General features: G+C 37.7%; 1 protein-coding gene across 2 annotated transcripts; it reads right to left on the bottom strand.

Annotated features, from left to right (window-relative positions):
• Positions 1-198: 198 nt before the first annotated feature.
• LOC137004412 (NACHT, LRR and PYD domains-containing protein 12-like) lies at positions 199-15364 on the bottom strand. Of its 2 annotated transcripts, none has more exons than XM_067364701.1 (13): positions 15136-15364; positions 13624-13730; positions 13341-13457; positions 12776-12892; positions 12283-12399; positions 11893-12006; positions 10028-11779; positions 9574-9747; positions 9185-9355; positions 6078-6242; positions 5358-5531; positions 4776-4946; positions 199-1571 (listed from the first exon to the last, which is right to left on the bottom strand). In XM_067364701.1, the coding sequence occupies exons 2-13, from the start codon at positions 13671-13673 to the stop codon at positions 1403-1405; spliced, it is 3291 nt and encodes a 1096-aa protein (XP_067220802.1). In that variant the 5' UTR covers positions 13674-13730; positions 15136-15364; the 3' UTR covers positions 199-1402. The 2 variants fall into 2 exon arrangements, with proteins under 2 accessions (XP_067220802.1, XP_067220803.1); XM_067364702.1 differs by having other exon boundaries at positions 15123-15144.
• Positions 15365-15596: the final 232 nt, after the last annotated feature.

Genomic DNA, 15596 nt, shown 5'->3' with positions numbered 1-15596 from the left:
TGAAGGGAGGGTGGGATCTACCCTACCTTTAAGTCCCATTAAAAGTAAATTTCATTTTATTGAAATGTATTCATTATTTGTTTAGATGGATTCTAATAATTGTTTTGAAGATTGAATGTGTGGATTTGGTACAGAGTAAAATTATAACATCTACATATACATTTATTTGAAAGGTAGTAGAAATAAATGAAGGCATGGTGACGTGTTTAAAAGACTGTTTTAATGTGACCATATGCAAAAGATTTTTTGAAAGATTTTTGAAAGAGTGTCTATGTGGCCCTCTGCTGGTGAAGAACATCAAACACACTGTAATGTCTGTTCCATCCTGTCCACTTGAACACCCTACAAACTAATGTCCAGTGTACATACACATGCATCACAGGAATTCTGTCATTTTTGACATTTTTTCTTGCAAGTTTAAATTTCAAATAATGCATTGTCAGATCCATTCAGAACACAAAAGGAGTTAATTTTTTAGTTAATAGTTTACGGGGACTCTCCATAGGCATGATGGTTTTAATACTGTACAAACTGTATATTCTCTCTCCCTACAACCTTACCCCTAAACCTACCCCTCACAGAAAACTTTGCATTTTTTGAATTTCAAAAGAGAAAAGAAAAAAAGTGTAGTAAGACACAGGAAGAACTCAAATTAGAGCTCATTCACCATCAGCTAATCATAGATCACATTGCTATCTAAAACCTAAACAATATAAAAATGACACATGCAGTATTAGACATCATTGCTGATACATAAAATTAGATCTAATTCAGAAAAAAACTAAACATTGTATTTACTTCAAATTTGATTAATACAAGTTTATAACCCAATTGTCTCCGTTTATCACCTTCACAAAGTGAAAATATTTATATACACCCATTTACACATTTAAAACAATTTGCAAACATGTTGGAAATTATTTTTTTTTATATACTCACTGCAGTCCAGATTATAATAAGGCTGCAAAGGTACACAAAATTCACACTTTGGAACATATCTCAGTTTTGTGGTAATAGTCCAATACGATTTTGATACAGCAAGAATCTGTCTTGAAACTATTTATTTTATAAACACAACAGTTCTTACACTATGCATATGATTTCTTGAAATAATTACAGTACAGCACTGTAGAGAATTTTATCTGCACATTGTATAAAAAATAATTTAAAATAAGGTTACATCATAAAAATTCATTTAAATCTAACACAGTAGTAGTGCAGCTCTCCGTTTCGGTTTCAGTGTGACTTAACCACACTGAGCAGATCATTCAAATCTGTGTTTCCTCTACCGCTGAGAATAATTGTATATCTGGACTAATTTAAATTTTTCTGTTAAACCTTGAGATTTTTGGCTTTGTTTTGTCCTGGAGATTTGGAAATGCATTTGTACTGGATATTGTACTTATCGTTGCAGCCCTAGCTTATAACGTGGATCTTTCTTCAGATCAGAAAGCAACTGCACTCCTATTTTATTCCCAGTCAGATCCAGTTCTCTCAGGTGTGAGGGGTTTGATCTCAGAGCTGAAGTCAGAGCAGCACAACCTTCATCTGTGACTCCACAATAACTCAACCTGTAGAGAACAATGACACACTCTTAAATCTCTTACTCCAGAACATGCAGATCAGAAGAGCAGAGACTAACCTTTCAAAAAATGACCACAAATGTATAGCATATATCACAATAGCCCCTTTAACACATGGTAAATTACTGGTATATTACTTTTATGAAATCATGAGTGAAAGGGACTGCGACGACTCACGGGGTGTAGTACGTTAAATTGTCAAGTAGGGGTCTCTGGGTAAATGTTGTGTGTGTTTTCAGGTTGAGTGCTGTGACACAGGTGTAGAGAATTGACGGTGATTGATCATGTTGCTTATAAGAAGTCTGAAACCGCCTTTCCACTGCACACGACATTCGCATCCGATTGTCGCATTTCGCCCCCTAGCGGCAGTCGCACAGAACTGGTAAATTGGTAGTGAAGCAACCGTTACCCTTGGCTTATTCCAACCCAGCAACCACCATGGTAAACTGAATGATTTTAATGAATGTAACGTTAATGCATTTATGAATATATCCATACAAAGCAAATGACCCTCAATACATCTGAAACAAAAACAAACTAGTAGATTTTATAGAGCTTCAACGTAAAAATGTATTTAATAATCATAAATATATTTTTTGTTTTACATAATTATTGATAAACACCATTTTAAAGAAATAGTGTTTATATAATAACGTTAAAGTGTTAAAATATTGGTAATTCTAACTTCGTGCTCATCGCTTTGACTAGAATACATCATATCCGGTCGGCCGGTCGCATACGGTCTAGCCGCAGAAGTTCAAATATTTCAACGCATCCGAAGCTCAAATCGGAATCCGAAATTTCCGCATTCGCATATGATCGGAACTCCACGCAGCCTCCGTACTACTCACCATTGGAAATGAATGACTTCCGGTCCAACGGCTGTCGTTTGTCGTGTGCAGGGGAAAGGCGGCATGAGAGTTGACAAGGGTTGGGGATATGCTGTGTTGGAACAAAAGGCTGGGAGCGTGATTGTTGCTCCTGGAAGTTGGTGATCCCGTTGGCTCTCATCCTCTCCAGTCCAAGGCCTGATGTTTTGTAAACCTTGTTATTTTAATCTTTAAATGTAGTGATGTCTGTCTTTGTGATTAAACATTTATTATTTTGCAAATTTGATTACTTGTATGGCCTCTCCATTCATGTTGCTTCTCCTCGAGTCAAGGGGTTGTAACAGGGACCTTTTCAAAAATACCAGATAAATCAGCAATTTACCAGTATGAGAAGTTGAAACATTACCAGTACATTACCTGTATCATGCTGTGTGGGAGCAAACAATGAAGATTACTGGTATGAGCATGTACGAGGTTCGAAATCACTGACCTATAACTGAAATCTTTAAAAAAGTGTCCATTGAGTGTGCACTTCAGAATCTCGCCGGAATTAGTAGGTCATCCAGGTTCTTTTCATGTACTGTTTTTCAAATACTATGTACTCTGACATACTACTTTTATGGTGTACTGTTGTTCGCATACTAGTAGGTATAGTAAGTGTTCGATTTTGGATGCAGCATTTGACTATCCTCAAATACAAAACAGAGATATACAGTTCAAAATTATTCAACCCCCACTGAAATTGATTGTTTTGGTCGGTTTGACATTGATTTTGATCATTCAGTCATCCTGCTTACAATTAAATCAAAGAGGCACGTGTAGGTCAGACAAATATAACATAACATTTATAATGAAATAACCACATGTCTTTTCTGAGCTCACATCATTATCAGTTTTATTCAACCCCCAAGTGACATTCAATCTAAGTACTTAGTAAAACATCCTTTTACAGTTATAACAGCTTTTAAACGTGAAGCATAGCTTGACACAAGTGTCTTGCAGCGATCTACGGGTATCTTCGCCCATTCATCATGGGCAAAAGCCTCCAGTTCAGTCACATTCTTAGGCTTGCGCACTGCAACTGCTTTCTTTAAGTCCCACCAGAGGTTCTCAATCGGATTTAAGTCTGGTGACTGCGATGGCCACTTCAAAATGTTCCAGCCTTTAATCTGCAACCATGCTCTAGTGAACTAGGAGGTATGCTTGGGATCATTGTCCTGTTGAAAGGTCCAATGTCTCCCAAGCCTCAGGTTTGTGACGGACTGCATCACATTGTCATCCAATATCTCCTGGTACTGAAGAGAATTCATGGTACCTTGTACACGCTGAAGCTTCCCAGTACCTGCAGAAGCAAAACAGCCCCAAAGCATGATTGACCCCCCGCCATGCTTCACAGTAGGCAAGGTGCTCTTTTCTTCATAGGCCTTGTTCTTCCTCCTCCAAACATAGCGTTGATCCATGGGCCCAAACAGTTCTAATTTTGTTTCATCAGTCCACAGAACACTATCTCAAAGCTTCTGTGGTTTGTCCACAAGACTTTTGGCATACTGCAGTCGACTCTTCTTATTCTTTGGAGACAGCAAGGTGGTGCGCCTGGGAGTTCTGGCATGGAGGCCTTCATTACGCAGGGTGCACCGTATTGTCTGAGCAGAAACTTCAGTACCCACATCTGACAAATCTTTTCTCAGTTCCTCAGCAGTCACACAGGGACTTTTCTACACTCTACGCTTCAGGTAGCACACAGCAGTCGAAGTCAGTATCTTCTTTCTGCCACGACCAGGTAGCGTTTCAACAGTGCCCTTTGCCTTGAATTTGCGAATGATGCCTCCTATGGTGTCTCTTGGTATGTTTAACATCTTTGCAATCTTCTTATAGCCATTGCCCTTCCTGTGAAGAGTAATCACCTGTTCTCTTATCTTCCTGAACCATTCTCTTGACTTCACCATGTTTGTAACCACACCAGTAAATGTCTAGAAGGAGCTGAGTATCACAGTCATTTTAAAGCTGCCTAATTGGTGCTTATTAGGCTTTATTGCTGCTCCCTGACATCCACAGGGGTTTTCAATACCTGATTGAAAACACTTAAATGAACCTCTGTTCTTCAGAGTGGTAGTCTTTAAGGGGTTGGATAATTGTGCCAATGAAGAATTCACAAAAGAAACATTTACTACTGTATTACAAAACTAATTGATGTCATTTTAGTTGCATTTGGTTCTTTAAGAAGTCCTTGTAGGATTTCATTCTGAATACAATTACAAATGTACACTAAATTCCCTAAAACCATTTACAGCATTGGGGGTTGAATAATTTTGAATACAACTGTAAATACGAAAAGTTACACAGGTCATCAGAGAGATATTACCTCAGTTTTTCCAGTTTACAGTCGGGATCTTCAAGAGCAACACAGAACAGATTCACTGGAACTTTTAGTTCATTCCAAGACAGATCCAGTTCTCCCAGGTGTGAGGGGTTTGATCTCAAAGCTGAAGCCAGAGCAGCACAACCTTCATCTGTGATAGCACAATGCTCCAACCTGCAGAGAACAATGACACAATTTGATCAGTTTAGCCAGAATTTTAATGTCTCTTGTTTTATTTTTTTATTTTTTACATGTGCAGATATGTATATACACACTACTGTTCAAATGTTTGGAATAATAAAGATTTTTTTATGTTTTTGAAAGATGGATTACCAAGGCTGCATTAATTTGATCAAAGTAAAAACACAGTAAAAACAGTAATATTGTGAAATATTATTACTATTTAAAAGAACTGTTCTCTAACTGAATATATGCTAAAATGTAATTCATTCCTGAGATGGAAAAGCTCTTTTTTTTTGGCCCATTCAAAAAAAAAAAAAAAAAAATGTAATCTAGCAACAGCCCTGATCCCAAGACAAGAATTAATCTTAACATAATTTCTTATCTTAACACAAAATGTCTTACTTCAATTTCTGCAGTTTACAGTGAGGATCCTCCAGTCCAGCAGAGAGCAGTGTCACACCCGAATCTCCTAGATGATTCCATGTCAGATCCAGTTCTCTCAGGTTTGAGGGGTTTGATCTCAAAGCTGAAGTCAGAACAGCACAACCTTCATCTACGACACCACAATATTTTAGTCTGTAGAGAACAATGACAGTCAATTCATTGCTCTTTGGACTTCAAATGTTTGAAGAATTCTTTTCCATTTCTTTTTTATTATTATTGACAGTGTAAGAGGAAACAGGCAATAATAGGGAAAAAGACAATGTGTTAAAACATAGATGATACCATGTTAGTGATTATTTACACAAAGTATTAATGCACATAATAGGTCTCCATTTGATAAAAACTGTGTATTGTTTTGTGTACTGTATATAGATGTTACTGTACAGCCAATTTAAGGGGGCTTAGATCATGAATATAAATTGTGTTAAACTGGATAGAATGCAGAGTCGCGTCATCTAATTAATATTAATGATTAAAGTCAGGAGGGGTATGTTAACTTTTCTAGCCCTGGTGATTACAAAATTATTAAAAATTATAGGAAGATTACAGCCCATTAGAATGCCCCAAACCTGTTTTGACTAAAATCCCTCACACCTGAGAGAAACCTCAGCTTCATTCTCACTATTAAATCATGTCCAAACAAGAGATCCTTGATGCCTTTAAGAGAAATGATCTTACTCCAGTGTTTTCACTTTACAGTGAGGATTTTCGAGTACAGCAGACAGAAGCTTCATGCCTGATGGCCCCAGATTACACTCACACAGATTCAGGTGTGAGGATTTTGATCTCAAAGCAGAAGCTAGAGCAGCACAACCTTCAGCTGTGACATACATATGATTCAACCTGTGAAGAGATCAATGACAAATATTTTGTCTGAAAAGTCAATATTCAAAACAATATATGCATACTAAATCTCACACTTCTCACACCTTGGGTGACAATGAATTCACGACACACTGAATTCTTTTGCATGGGTGTCCTCCAAGTAGTGGTGTTTACTGCATACTGAGATTTGGGGGGCCACAAATGATTGAATTCATCTCATTATGCATTCTGAGCTTATCAGGACTTTGACCTTTAGATGTAACCAACAAAGTATTTTGACATGAATCAAATGAAAATATCCAGTATTAAAGGGGTTATGACATGGGAAATCAAATTTGCCTTTATCTTTTCGACAAATAAGAGGTATTTGAACCATTAAAACATCCTGTAAGTTTCATATCTTAAAATGTCCTTCTAATTATAAACAAAGCATTTAATTAATCAAGCTCCAAAAATGGTTTGTTTGGATGTTGCGGGATCTGTGACATCACATGGGCAAATACACTTGCATATGACTGCCTCCAGAGCAAGACATCGACAAATAGTTAAATATCATTACACTATAGGCCCCACCCACTGACATTCAGTCGCTTAATGGCTGACATTTGCCTAAACTGGATGTGAGTGGTATGTCCCGTCAGAAGCAAATAGAACCCATTATAATGACTGACACTGTCTACACTGGATACAGTATACAGATGCTCGCTCAGTTCCTGACATACTCTATGCACTTAAGTCTGTCAACAAATGGAAGACTGAAAGAATTTTCACGTTGACATGTCCCATTTAAACAGTACAGACTTTAGAAGGATCCCAGTGTAGGAAACAAGTGGATGGTTTATTTTAATTGCTTTCTAGATTGCATCAGAGGATTATATGTGACCCGTCACGGAAACCAGGGACACAATTCGGCAGCACAACTATTGAGCAAACTGAGAAAGAAGCGTGATTTTCGTTTTTTTGCAGAATCTGTTAGTTGAGATCATGAAGAAGCATCTCCGTGTTTTAGATAGCAGTACTGGTTTATTTAAAAGTGTACATTTTGAGGTTGAAATCGGCTTGTTTTTCAGAGATTCTATCTCGCAGTAGGGGCGTGTCATATATTTCCATACTGGAATCGGATACGCCGGCTTTTGTTTCTTTTGTTATTGCCGCCGCCCTCCAAGGGAAGCGTGGCTACTTAGTATGCAGCGCTCTGGCCGGCTCTAGCTGATATCAAAATTGAATGAAGATGGACGCCGCAAAGAATATCGCAGACGAGCTGAACCGTGGTCGTTACACCGAAACTGTTTTGAAGTACAACATTATTGCGAATTATTGGACATTTAGAGGCAAACAGATGCATAGTGCAAACTTCGGAGATGGTTACATCCACAAAGAAGACCCCGACAAAGAGAGAGTGTGCCCGAACAACTTATTTCATTGGAGGCAACAAGATCTTTTCTGTTTCTTATGGGGTGAGTTTCCATAAACATCAAAGTTTGTCGTTTTGTGTTCATTCTAAGAACACGTAGGCTACACGTTATCTCATGTGTCTATTGTTATTAGCTAGCTCAGGACTGTCATTTTAATTGTAATCGTTAGCATTGTATCACTTGCCAAAAAAACCCATTACTATAATGGGCTTTTAGATGGTAATGTTAGCATGTTAATTTGAATAACGCTTCAACTTCTTGAATTGACTGGTGTGAATGACTTAGCTCATGTAAACCTTACTATTCTTGAATTGAATGTGACGCTAATAATTTTAGCCAGTTACTACTTCTTAACAAGGATTTACTAATGTAATAGTAAATGTATCAGATTAAATTCCTACGTAAGTAAAAGTATAAAGTATCCATAGCCGTAAAATGTGTGTTATAAGTCAAAAGTAAAAGTATTGAAGAGTTTAATGTACAGGATTTTTTTAATCCTTTGACTCAATCCAGGTCTAACCACTAACTGAGGTCTAAACCAGGACTATACGGTTATCACAGAATCCTGTTCAGAAAGTCCTAATGTCAAAAAATATAAATTACTGACATTTACAATGCACATTATCCTTTATTATTAATAGTATGCGGTCCGATTTTTCCCGTTGCATCTGTCGTTGCTATGCAACCATACAGCTTTACAGGGGGTATGGTTTATCTAAATGAGATGTAAATGAGCCCTATTGTCACTCCCAGCAGGTGAGAACAGGCGAGTACTGCAAAATCTTTAGGTCATTTTCTGCCCTTTGAGCTTTTTTGAGTGCCTACCTTCAAATGGCCACAACTTCTCCAGATATTATGTGTTACACATCGTTGGAAAGCTTGGAGACTACACTTTCAGAATCTGTGAATAACTCAAAATGCCCCAGAACCGACTTGTGTCCCTACTTTCCGTGGCTGGTCACATGTTTGTTCGGAGCATTTGACTGCAGATTGTTTTGTAAATGATGCACAGTGTAAGAGAGAGTTTTCATAATGCTCTGTATGTAAAGGATGGTTTTATATGTATATTTTTTCTTCAAAATGCTCACACGCAATAGCGAGTGGGCACTGATGCTGTTTCCCATGCAATAACATTAGTCAATCATAACAATAGCCGTTTACTGACAAGCCTTAAAGGAGCCATTTTTCCGCATATATATTTCACATATAACATAATTAACATTATAACTGAACCTCAAGGAACACATTAAAATAAAAATAAAAAATCCCTGTCATGACCCCTCAAACTTTAGAATAGAAACAATGCACTTCTATGGAGCTATTTACACTGGGAACAAACTTTCACCTAACAACAAACCAGCACCACCAAAGGATGGCATGGGCACTGAAGATGGATGTGAAACTGCTGTTGTCTTTTTGTAAGAATGTATCTTTAAACAACATTTGAATGATAAAGTAGGTTTGTCAGTGCACTGTCAGAGTCACTTAATTACAGAGACATAAGAAAAGGTCATGCGTCGGTCTTAGAAAGATGCATTGTCTTACCTCAGTGTCTCAAGTTTATAGTAGGGGTTTCTCTGAAGATCAGTAAGCAGCTCCACACCTTTCCCCAGTTTATTCCACTCCAAATTGAGTTCTCTCAGGTGTGAGGGGTTTGATATCAGAGCTGAAGCCAGAGCAGCACAACCTTTATCTGTGACACCACAACACATCAACCTGCAAATAACAATGATGTATGAATTTCCTTAAAAATATTTCCTTAAAAGAAAGCCTTACAATGTACAGTAAATTGGCTCTAGAGCAGAATAACAAATTTTTGCATGGAATGAGATTTTCAGAAGGACATATCAGGCTGCACTTGAAATTAAAGGGGAAAAATCCACATCTCTCTTGTATGTATTTCTCTGTTTTGAAATGAAGTGTGAGACTCTTACTCTAGTTTCTCCAGTTTACAGTGTGGATTCTTTAGTTCGGCACAAAACAGCTCTAGTCCATTATCTCCCAGATAATTCCCAGACAAATTCAGATTTCTCAGACATGAATATTTTGAGCTGAGCACTGAAGCCAGATGATAGAAGCTTACCACTGTTAAATTACGGTCATCAAGCCTGATAGAAATGAAAGATATTGCACATTTTAAACACAATAAACTGGATTTGTTCAGCTTAAATATCTACAAATGCTCTTTGTATAACAACTAATCAAAAGTGTGGCCTGCAAATATATGGGTGTTTCCTTGACTACTGGCATTTTGGCGGACTTTAAAACAACAGAATTAGTCATCCCAGTGTCATTTCAGTGTTTCATCAAAAGCTCACATCTGTTATTGTGATGGTGTTGTTAAACATTGGTCATTGAACTGCAATGATTTGTCCCAGGTTTACTTACTGAGCTGATCTTGATGCTTCAACCACAGGTAGCAGTGTCAGAAGAACTTTATCTGGAGAGATGTTTGGTCCTGTATATCTACTTATATGAAACACATCCATCTTCTGCTCTGAGTTTAGCAGCAAAAAAAGCAGAGCTGACCATTGAGAAATGGAGAGCTCAATTTCTTTTATTTTACCAGATTTAAGATAGTGTTGGATTTCCTCCAAGAGAGAATGATCACCCAGTTCATTTAAACAGTGGAAAAGATTGATGGATTTCTCTGGAGAGCGACACTTCCTGATCCTATGACTGATATATTGAACAGTTTCCTGATTGTTGTGGAAGCCTTCTGTCTGTATCTTTAGACCCTGTAAGAGAGCCTGATGAGACTCCACTGACAGACCCAAGAGAAAACGAAGGAAAAGGTCCAGATGTCCATTTTTACTCCACAGAGCCTCATCCACAGCTCTCTGATGCAGCTCAGATAATGAATATATTGACTCAAAATCATAGTCATACACATTTATTTTGTTGTTTGTACAGGAGAGGTGCGCATAAAGAGCAGCTAGATGTTCTTGAACGCTCAGATGAACAAAGCAGAAGACTTTCCCCTGATACCAGCCCAACTCCTCTCTGAAGATCTGAGTGCACAATCCTGAGTACACTGATGCTTCTGTCACATCAATGCCACACTCTCTCAGGTCTTCCTCATAAAAGATCACATTGCCTTTTTCAAGTTGCTGAAAAGCCACTTTCCCCAGTTTGAGGATCATGTCTTCATTTGTCACGTTCTTCTCATAGTCCTTCTCATGTTTGATGTTGGTCTGAAGGATCAGGAAGTGTGTGTACATTTGAGTGAGAGTCTTGGGAATCTCTCCACTCTTTGCTTTGCGCAACATCTTCTCTAGAACAGTGGCTGAGATCCAGCAGAACACTGGGATGTGGCACATGATGTCGAGGCTCCTTGATGACTTCAGGTGTGAGATGATTGTATTGGCCAGACTCTGATCACTGATTCTCTTCCTGAAGTATTCCTCCTTCTGTGGCTCATTGAAGCCTCGTACCTCTGTCACTCGATGGACACACTCAGAGGGGACGAGATCAGCTGCTGCTGGTCTGGAAGTGATCCAGATGAGAGCAGAGGGAAGCAGATTCCCCACAATGAGGTTCGTCAGCAGCACATCCACTGATTTCTTTTTGGTCTGATCCCGTAGAGTCTTGTTCCTGTGAAAGTTTAAGGGAAGACGACACTCGTCCAGACCATCAAAGATGATCAACACTTTATATTTGTCACTGGATATTTCCATTTCTTTTGTTTCAGGAAAAAAGTCATGAAGAAGATCTGAAAGACTGAGTGTTTTGTCCTTCATCAAATTGAGCTCTCTGAAAGGAACTGGAAATATGAGCTGGACGTCCTGATTCTCTTTCCCTTCAGCCCAGTCCAGGATGAACTTCTGCACAGAGACTGTTTTTCCAATGCCAGCGACTCCCTTTGTCAGCACAGTTCTGATGGGTTTGTCTTGTCCAGGTAAAGGTCTAAAGATGTCATTGCATTGCATCGGTGTGTCCTCTGTTGCTGCTCTCCTGGATTGTGTCTCAATCTGTCTCACCTCATGCTCATTACTGATCTCTCCACTCTCACTCTCTGTGATGTAGAGCTCTGTGTAGATCTCATTCAGGAGTGTTGGGTTTCCCTGCTGTGCTGTTCCCTCATACAGACACTCAAACTTCTTCTTCAGATTTGATCTAAACCTGTTGAGGACTTCATGGCTGTAAAATTAAAATGCCACATTATTACACCAGTTAAAGAGTTGCATGTATAAAATGAGTTACATTATAAACTATATGACGAATCTTTGCAGTTTCAAACCCTTGTATTTTACCTGATGCCAGGATAAGTGCTTTCATTAAAGTCTTGTGGTTGATTCATACACTCCTCATATTTCATTTTCTTACAGAAGGGTTCTGTTACAGCTGGTCTGGGTCGCAGGAATCGCCTTAAACAGCACAAAATAAATACATAATAATATATTTTGACAATGAATTCTGTTACTAACTGAATAATTCTGTAAACCATTTAGTTGCTGTGATTATATTACAAATAAGTATATAAAATGGATAGTTTCGAGTGTTGACAAAATGCAGGGCTGTGTTTCCCAAAAGCATCTTAAGCCTAACCATTGCCATCAATGATCTCTACGATCAACTTAGCTCATAATGCTTTTAAGAAACGCAGCCCAGGAGCGATCACAAGAGCATAAGCAATTGTGTACCTGAGACTCTGCCTTCTGTCTCCACCCTTCATTTCTGGTGGATGATCCATCGACCAGTCACTCTTCATGGACACACAGCTGGGCTCTGGTGAATCTGATCTCTCATGCTGGACTAAACTGTAACAGAGCTGAGGTTACATTTACATCTTTGAAGTACTGTATTCATCCTTTAATATGATGAGATCCCATGAGTAGGTCCACATGGTATAAAACTAAGCAGAACTGGACATTATTGGAAGTTTTACATATTACTCACCCGCTGCATGTTTGTTTATTAATTATTGTGGCTAATCGGATAATACTTTCAGTTACTAATTAGAGTGCAGTTCTCTCAGTTCTGTTTAACACCACATTATTTAAACTGATTTTCAATATTCAAACTATTTATTGAACGGTGTGGGTGTGGTGTTTTTTTTTCCATATTACTGTTGCTCCCATTTAAAAGAGACTGGGAGAGACCATGTCATGGTAATAATTGTGTACAATTGTGTACCTGAGATTCTGTTTTCTGTCTCCACCCTTCATTTCTGGTGGATGATCCATAGACCAGTTGCTGTTCATGGACAAACAGCTGGGCTCTGGTGAAATTGATCTCTTCTTCTGGACTGAACTGTAACAGAACAGAGGTTAAATTTAAATCTTTGAATTTTCAAAAATTTCATCCTTTAATATGATGACAACCCATGAACAGATGCACATGAAATCTGTGTCAGCAGTACGCCACAGAATTGGAAAGTTATGAAGTTACACATATTACCCATCGCATGGTTGTTTATTAATTGGGCAGCCATTTTTGCTGTGCCGCCGGGGAGCGATTGGGGGTTAGGTGCCTCAGTTGTGCGTAATGAGAGTGGACCTACATTTCCTGCTGGTACTGAGACTTGAACCCACAACCTTCGGGTTCTAATTCCAACTCTCTAACCATTAGCCCCTAACTGCCCTAACTTTCAGTTACTAGTTACAGTGCAGTTCTGTTTAACATGTCACACTTAAACTAATTTCCAAAATTTCACACGTAGCCCCAAAATCAGTACAAAAATGTGAAATAAAGGTTGCACCTGAGATTCGTCTGTGTCTCTCCATCCTTAAATTCGGGTGGATGATTCATAGACCAGTCACTCTTCATGGACACACAGCTGGGTTCTGGTGAATCTGATCTGTCAAGCGGGACTGAACTGTAATACAACAAACAAAAAAAAAGTAAAGTTGTTTCAGAGGAAAAGCAACATTTTATATTTTGTTGATGTCCTGGCCACTGCTGAGTCTTTCACAATATAAACAGGAAAATTGCCAATGTAAAGAGAGTTCATTTTGATTTCTTGTTGTCTTCAATGAGAGTACCTGCATCCTGGAGAAAAATCTCCATCTTTGATTTTTTGTACATGACTCATTCTGTCCTCATGGAGCTGCACTGTTGCATCTGATACATCTGATCTCCTCCACTGACTCTGGAAATGACAGAAACACTGATTCAGACACATTAAACACTATCACAGTAATTAACTAGAAATTTAGCTACATTAAAGTACATAGTGAATAAAGTGAATTCTGTCAGAACACATTATATTATATATTTTTGTAAACACCAAAGGCAGAAGGCATGATGTAAGGAAAAGCTAATTAAGTAAAAACATGTTCATTAATTAATCAAGATTTCACTCAGGCCTATGATTGTAAGTAGACCAAGCAAAGATGCTCACGAATAGTTCAACAATTTCCTTTTTTTATTATATTTGTGTGTTTTGCCTTATGAAAAACAACAATGGTTTTAATAAAAATAAAAATAATTAAAAAAAAACATGGTTCTTGTAGTTATTTCACGGTAACCACAAATTAACCATGATTTTACAATGATAAACCATGGTTATTTTCCTAATGCCTTCAAGCATAACCTGATTTTGCTGAGTTCAACATGTTCCTGGGTCAACATTTTTGTTGAGATTTGAGGGACAAGTTTACATATTATCTCAAGTTATAGGCTTAAAATCATGAATTGGTGCTTCTACATCAGTGTTATTCATCTATTATTTGCCTCTGATTTTTTGGGATGACCTATGGGTAGTGTTAGGTTTAGGGGTAGGAATAGGGTTAATACTAAATTTTCAGACTAGAATGTTGTTCCAGGATCAACAAAATATGTTGACCCAGGAACGCATCTAACTCAGCAATATCAGGACGTGCATATATTAAAGGCAGACGACCAGTTGCTTCCCCACCACTACGATTTACTTGGTATGATCCATATTGCTTTAGCTTTCCCAACTGTAATTTGAGAAACAGTCACACCCTAATTTACCAAAAAAAAAAAAAAGAAAAAAAGTGCGACTACAATAAATCTGCAAACTGACATTAAAACAATAAAGAATGATGTCAGCTTACCTTCTTAAATATGACTGTATTAATGTTTTTTTTTTTTTTTTTTTTGTATAGTTACTCAGTGGGTTTATTGTTTTAGTTAGTAATAACTATTATTTATTATATTTTATTATATATATATATATATATATATATATATATATATATATATATATATATATATATATATATATATATATATATAATTCATCTGGGAACCGCCCGAATCGGTTCATCATGATTAGCCTACTTTTCATTAGCTTTGATATTCAACATGTTAGGTGGCGTCAGCAAAATATGATCGAAGAACCAAGAAAACATAAAGGTGATTGAGTAATAATAATAGTCCAAACAATGCAGTACAACAATAAGCGAAAACCGTAGTTCGCAGTTTTAATCAGGGCTGAGAGAAAATAACGTGCGCGACGACAGCTTACAACATTTTACAAGTGGTGTCATGCGAGCTTCTGTGTGTAAATAATGACCTTTGATACTCACATGTTTCTGTTATGGCAGTGTGACGCAGTTACTTTGAGATTAAATGGCTCCTACATTTACTTTCACTTTGCTGGTTTGTAACACCGATGGTTAATATCATCATGGAAGAAACCATTTGATCGTCAGCGGGTTTTTTTTCCCATCAAATGTTTGGGTAGATTTGTATGAAACTAATTCGGTATAAAACATCTCATAAATACACACCGGTAGTGGGAATGGCAATGTATGGTTTTAGGATATTGTACACAGAGCGAACCCCAAGTGGAGGCTTGGCATATGAATAATAATTATGTACTGTTCTTATCAGGAGTATCTGATTGGCTAAAAGTAAGTGTGCGTTTGGCAATTATCCAATCGAATCCATTAAGTTGATGAGTTTCTCATTTCCTCGATTTATCCAGTAGATTGGAGCTAAACTTAACATTGAATTGCAGTTGAGTGGACTTGATATAATGATACAC

The sequence above is a fragment of the Chanodichthys erythropterus genome, chromosome 17 (genome assembly GCF_024489055.1).
Source record: "Chanodichthys erythropterus isolate Z2021 chromosome 17, ASM2448905v1, whole genome shotgun sequence".
In the NCBI taxonomy this organism is placed as follows: Eukaryota; Metazoa; Chordata; class Actinopteri; order Cypriniformes; family Xenocyprididae; genus Chanodichthys; species Chanodichthys erythropterus.
This window is presented reverse-complemented; position numbering and strand designations above follow the sequence as displayed.

Coding starts and splice junctions, on each gene's coding strand:
- LOC137004412 (XM_067364701.1), bottom strand. CDS start 13,673: ATGAGTCATGTACAAAAAATCAAAGATGGAGATTTTTCTCCAGGATGC. Junction 12,893..13,340: donor GAGACACAGACGAATCTCAG/GTGCAACCTTTA, acceptor GTTCTGTTACAG/TTCAGTCCAGAAGAAGAGAT. Junction 1,572..4,775: donor TGTAAACTGGAAAAACTGAG/GTAATATCTCTC, acceptor TGTTCTCTACAG/GTTGAGTTATTGTGGAGTCA.